Genomic DNA, 6,000 nt, shown 5'->3' on the forward strand with positions numbered 1-6,000 from the left:
TGGCCTTTTCTTTGCTTCTGGAGAACTGGGAGGGGGAACACTGGAAGGGCTTCACCTGGAGCAAAGAGTTTTATTTATCCCCTCTCAAAATCTCATTCTGTTTGGGGCGTACCTGTCTCTGCAGAACACAACAGCTGCCACGGCAGGCCGGTTTTAAAGCATCTGTTCGCGCGGGCAAACCAAGGACGAGAGCAGCTCGCACCTTTCCATACGTGGTGCAGCTGCCCTCATCGTTTGGATCTTCACCAGCGCCCTGAAATTACCATTTTTTTTTTTTACCAGAGGAAAAAAAAAAAGCCCCGGGGCTGTGGTGTGACCACTGCAAGAGAAGGGGCACCCGGGCCAGCCAGAAAGCCTCACCCCCTTGGCCGAGCGGCGTTCAGCACCACAGAGCCGGGGCGCCGCGGAACCCGCTCCCCCTTCGGCGCTGCAGGCAGCGGCCCGGGCTGTACCCCACGGCCCCGCCGCCGCCGGGGCGAGCCCCTGGGACTCGGGCGGAGGACAGACTCCCTCACACCCGCGGAGCCCGGCCCCGCTTCCCGACCGCCGCCTCCCCGCCGTCCCCGCTCACCTGCCCGCGGCGGCCAGCCCGGCGGCGGCCAGGAGGGCGGCCAGCAGCGCTCCCCCGGGCGCCGGCACCATCGCCCGGCCGCGGGGAGCCGGCCCCGGTCCCGGCTCCGGCCCCGCGGCTCTGAGGCGGCGGCTGACCGGCCGGCGGGGCGGGAGGATCGGAGAGCGGGCGGGCGGGCGGGACGGGGGCTGTATAACCCGGGCGGGGCGGGGCGGGCCCGCCTCCGGCCGCGCTCGCCTCAGGCGTCCCACAGGGAGCGGGGCGGCGGGCGGGAAAGGCGGGCGCCGGGCCGCCGCGGCCGGGAGGAGGGCAGGCCGCAGCTCGGGAAACGCCGCCCCGCGGGTACGGAGCCGCGGTAAAAGCCGCGGTAAAAGCCACGGTAAAAGCCACGGTAGCCCGGCGGGGAGCTGCGGGTCTCCCCCCCACCCCTACCCCAGCCCCGTCCCGAGAGCAGGCGCGGCCGCGGCACCTCTGCGGTGGGTTCCCCTCACAGGGAGGTGACATTTCCCCTGAGAGACCGTCGGGACTTGCCTCTCAGCGGCCGGACCGTCCGCGGCCGAACCGTGGGGAAGCTGCCGAGGCAGCCGCCCCGGCGCTAAGTTCTTGCTGGAGCTGCTGGTGCGGTTTGGTCACAGCGGTCGTTTCTCGCTAGCTGGTCCTGCGGCTTTTGGTGTTGCAGCCGCCCCCCCCCCCCCCCCCCCGCCCCGTATATCCTGCGGGACAATGCTTGCATGTGGGGGGAGTGCTGGGTTTCGTATTAGGGTTTTTCTTTCCCCCATTCCCCCAAGATTAATTAAGAACTCTTATCTTTTCTCGCAGTGATGGAGTAACTTGGGAAAGATGTGACCGATGTTTGCCAGCAAATGAAAAAAATTTCAGTGCAATACTGGTAAGCTGTGTTCTGCCTGCGTGGCATCCCTTGATGCCTTCCTCGTACTATAAAAGCACCCAGCAGGAGGGTATGTTTTTTGTTTTTGTTTTTTTTTTATGCCGATGCTCACACTAGCCTACTTGCTAGACACTGTTTATGCTAAATACTAAAGGGTGTTGTGTCAAAAAGCATTGACTCTGTTCCCAGTTTCCACAATTTTCCCAATCCCAAGCTCTGGAGAGTTGTTCCTTTTGGAAGCAACTCCACTGTATTGAGCATATGGAGAGGGCAGCCAGAATCAGCAGAGACAACATAGCACCGGTACAAAGCAGGAGCTATTGAGTCAGATTTAGTGTTCTTATCAAAAGTATCTGGATGTTGGATTCTGAGCCCATTCGGCGTTGGACACATCGAGAATTAGACCAGGGAGCGTAAAGAGCAGCTGTTACAAAGGCCAGCCTGATGGAAGGTTACAACCTGAGTAATCACAAGGAAGTAGTAATTCATACTTAAAAATCCCAGGTGCAATGTAATATTCACAATCAGTGAGTTGATTCAGAAAGCAGAAATATTCATAAAAGTAGTGTTGAAACAAATTTGAATGTTGAAGTTGAGAGAATTCTGACCTACAAGGACAATTCTGGAGTGAAAGTACCCACCACTACCACCAACCAACATTGTCTGCTGGGTAAATTTCTTATGAAATACCTACAATAGCTCTGATTGCAGTGATAAGGTGTCTAACACAAAATAAAATAGGGAAAGCTTTTATTGCTTTTGACTGTTTGCATTTGAATCACACCACCCAGTCAGTCATCTCATAGACCTTTGTGAGCGTGAGGTCAGTCCTGGAACATCGCTGGGGGTTTGAAGGGACTAGTTTTCCTTTTCCGAGAGAACGGAAAGCTGAGGAATAAGTGACTTACCTGGGATCACCCAGGAAGTCTGTGGTAAAGGCAGGAAAAGAAAAGGGAGCCTCTTGCAAGGTCACTTGCCGTGGGTCACCCCACTCGCTTCAGCAGGTGTCAACAAGCATGCCTCAGCAGGTTAGGCTGGGATGGCTGACACAGTCAGTGCCGCTGGCTGTCTGCGGTCCCCAGGGATTGCCAGGAATGCTGCAGGAGAGCTTTGTAGGCTGGCATATTGAATTCAGCGTTTTAAGTCTTTGGCCAGCTTTTTCTTCTGTCATCTTTGCTGTGGAAATGGGAATGTCCAGGAAACCTGGGATGCCAACTGTTTTAGTGACTCCAGCTTAATCCTCTCTGGAGCAATAACAACACCTACACTCAAGAGAGGTATTTGAAGCAGCGGTAACTATTTGGGTCAGCCTAAAATCTCTGCAAAAAGGTTTTCCAGGAGTTTCCACAATGGTTGTATCAAAACATTTTGAATAAGATAACTTTTCCAATGGTCCTAAAACAATCAGATGTTTTCCTGCGTTGTCCATCTACTCTTGGTTTTGAGTGTGTGCCAGGCTGTCATCTGCCACTCATTTCTTTCGACTCCTGAAACTACAGATATCACCCCAAAATAAGTTTAAGTCACCTTAGAGAGTGGAGCTGTACAAAAGCTGTACCAAAAGATGGCAAATTTAGTCCCAGGATTCAAATGACATCTAATTAAAAAAAACATGTGCAATGCTGATTATGTGCTGTACAGGATGGTAAAGACGCTTTCCTTTTTTTTTCCCTGGCTGCTGGACACAAAAGCCATTGCCGGTTTGCAGCTGTTCTGCTGTCTTTCTGAAATGCAGTGGTACCTTGAGACTCTCCAACTCTCTTCATTAGACTTGTCTTCCTGTATGGGAGGAGTACTCTTTCGATTTTAGTTAAACCAGCGCTGTGTAGAAAGCATTCCAATTACTTATGTCTGTTTTCAAAGACACACGGTTTTCATTACAAACATTTATTCCAACAAATAGATACAAATGTATCATTTGATGCTGGGCTTACCCTTAAAATATTGATCAGTATTCAAGACAAGTTTTGTCGGTCAGAAGAGAATTCAGTTCTGAATTGTAGTGCATGTAGTCTGTTATGAGCCATAATTATTTCCTCAGAAACATTTCTTTTTTTTAGAGAGTGACTTGTGGATAGATAATAAAATGATTACCTGAAACGCTGTCCTTCATTTAGAATAATAATTAGAGAAACAAGAGCAGTGGATTTCATAGAGCACAACTACGTTTGCTAGGATATTAATATTTGCATTGTTTAGGCTTTCTAGGCTGCAAGATACCAAGCTTTCCTGAGATCCCCTGTCACACAGCATTTTGCTGTATGATTCCCAAGGTGAGAAATTCTCGTCTCAGGTCATGATCCATCCTTGAAAAGATGGGACGGAGTGAAACAGGACACAGATATTATTCACACCATTTTAGTTTGGTTTTGCTTTAACCATCCAAAAAGTTACATGCGTAACTTTGCCACGGAAGAGGTCAAGGCTCCAACTATACTTTTATTACCTATGTTTTTGGGAAAATTCTGAAATTACACTTGCCTGACCTGGTTATAACAGGAATGCAAATGTTTTAATCACCTGTTGTAATCAACCTGAGCCACAGCGTGTAAATCATGATTTCCATCAGGGTTTAAGCATGCTGATTTACCAGTAGGAAATGCAGATTTATTGGGACACTAGAGAAATTTTAGTCTCGCACCTGAGTCTCTCTCCTCTGTTCACACTGGCCAGCATGGCACATGCTCCCATGTCCCACCCCGCTGTGCTCTACCCAAGGGTCCCTTCCGAGCTGGGTCAAGAGCAGCGCAGCTTCTGCTCAGCTCACGGTCTGGAGCCCATCTGCTTGCTGGCTGTAGAAGCCACCTCGCTGTTGCCTTGCAGTGGAAGACAAACTCAGGTTTGCCCACTGTAAATGTTTACTCAGCTGCCAAAGGATCACTTGTACTTGTCCATACTGTGGACAGTTCATTCAGAGGACAAGGGGAAAAAAGCCAAGAGTTTCTTTCAATACGACTTCTGCCTTGTCTTTGTTCTTTCTTCCATTCAAACACACTAACATTAAAGTTCAGACTTAAGTGCAGAGTAGGTTTTCTTGTTTGTTGTTTGTTTGTTTTTTTTTTTAATTTGGCTAGTCAGAACGATCTGAATTTGGGAATGCCTTCTACAAAGCTTGTCAGTAGCAGTGGAAACGGTGACACAGTAGTACAAGACAGAAGAGTTGAGAAGAGTCTTCAGTCCTTCTTATTTGGGATAATTTTAGATAGAAAAGTAATTTTTACTGAAAAATCAGATGAGAAAACAGCGTGTGTGTTGCAGACCATTTTTGGAAGTGCTTGTGGATGTTACAACATTTTACTTTCTCCTGGGGTGCAACATTAACCCACCAGAGCAGAGCGTTTGTTAAACCCAAGGTGGAGCATATTCTAATACATTTATGATTTCGCGCTCCACCTTATCCCCAGCGACTATTGCCAGTGTTGACCTTCTACACTCCTAATCTCTACATGCTTTTAATCTCTAGTGTGTAGAAATAGAGAAAAGAAGTTGTGAGGTGATAAAAAGGCTCCACCTAGACTTTCGAATTTTTTCAGTTACAAGCAAAACACACAGGCTCGATTTAACTTCCTGATGTGACAGATTTATATATAGAATATATTTATATATGTATAATCTATATTCCTCTGAGTATGAAAAGTACTGCTGGCAGAAGGTGAAGCAGAAGAAGCAGTAATGCTGAGAGATTATCACAGCAAACAGAGCTAGGCTGCACTGAGTAAATGACACACAAAATGCCAAGCCTATGCTTTACACATACCAGTTTTTACCTGGCTCATGGCCAGGAAGCATTTGATGGGTTAATGTGTTAAAGGGGACTACTAGCTGAAGAATGAGGTACAGGGAGTCTGTTATTTCAACATACGTTTGTATGACTATGCAAAATATTAACAAATTCATTGCAAAAACTAAGTTATTTTAACATTTGTTTGGAAAATGTGTGTTTTTAAGCTTGTATATTTCAAATGCATTTAAAAATACATATATATTTTTCTCAAAAGGCAATTATGAAGAAGAAATGTTCTTTTGCAATAGACGTATAAATGGCAGCACATAATCACTAGCACAGCTGCAGACCCCTGATATCACAACACCTTGTTTCCAGGGAGCAGCAACACAAAAAAGTGTAGCAGAAAAAAACACTAGAAAATAATTTTGGAAAGAAAAGAGAAGATGTGAAAGAACTTTATCACTTAAAAGAGAGGTATCTGAAAAGGAAAGTTTCTGAGATTTTTTTTTTTCTAATAAAGGACTCCTTGCCTGACAAAGGTTTTGCTTCTTTTCACTCATTATGAGACCCAGCCTACTGATCAATGTCAATAAAGTCATAAACACAAGTAATACTCTGTTATAATGTCTTTGTTTTTCTTTAAAAATCAATTCCAAAATAACGATAGGATGCTGTAAGCCATACATATACGTAGCAAATATGTACGGTTTTGGTGCCACTCGTACCATTTCAGCCAGAAGAGGCAGGAATCCTCTGGAAACGCACTACCTAGTACAAACTTCTGTATATTCCTTGGCCATCTGCAGAATATGT

General features: G+C 47.0%; 1 protein-coding gene across 1 annotated transcript in view; it reads right to left on the bottom strand.

Annotated features, from left to right (window-relative positions):
* EGFL6 (EGF like domain multiple 6) overlaps positions 1 to 738 on the bottom strand; it is a 42,317-nt gene extending 41,579 nt beyond the window's left edge. The window contains exon 1 of the mRNA XM_052774112.1: positions 572 to 738. Within this exon, the coding sequence (XP_052630072.1) occupies positions 572 to 642 (71 nt within the window). The 5' untranslated portion in view covers positions 643 to 738. The remainder of the gene's footprint in view (positions 1 to 571) is intronic.
* Positions 739 to 6,000: the final 5,262 nt, after the last annotated feature.

The sequence above is a fragment of the Harpia harpyja genome, chromosome 22, assembly GCF_026419915.1.
Source record: "Harpia harpyja isolate bHarHar1 chromosome 22, bHarHar1 primary haplotype, whole genome shotgun sequence".
In the NCBI taxonomy this organism is placed as follows: domain Eukaryota; kingdom Metazoa; phylum Chordata; class Aves; order Accipitriformes; family Accipitridae; genus Harpia; species Harpia harpyja.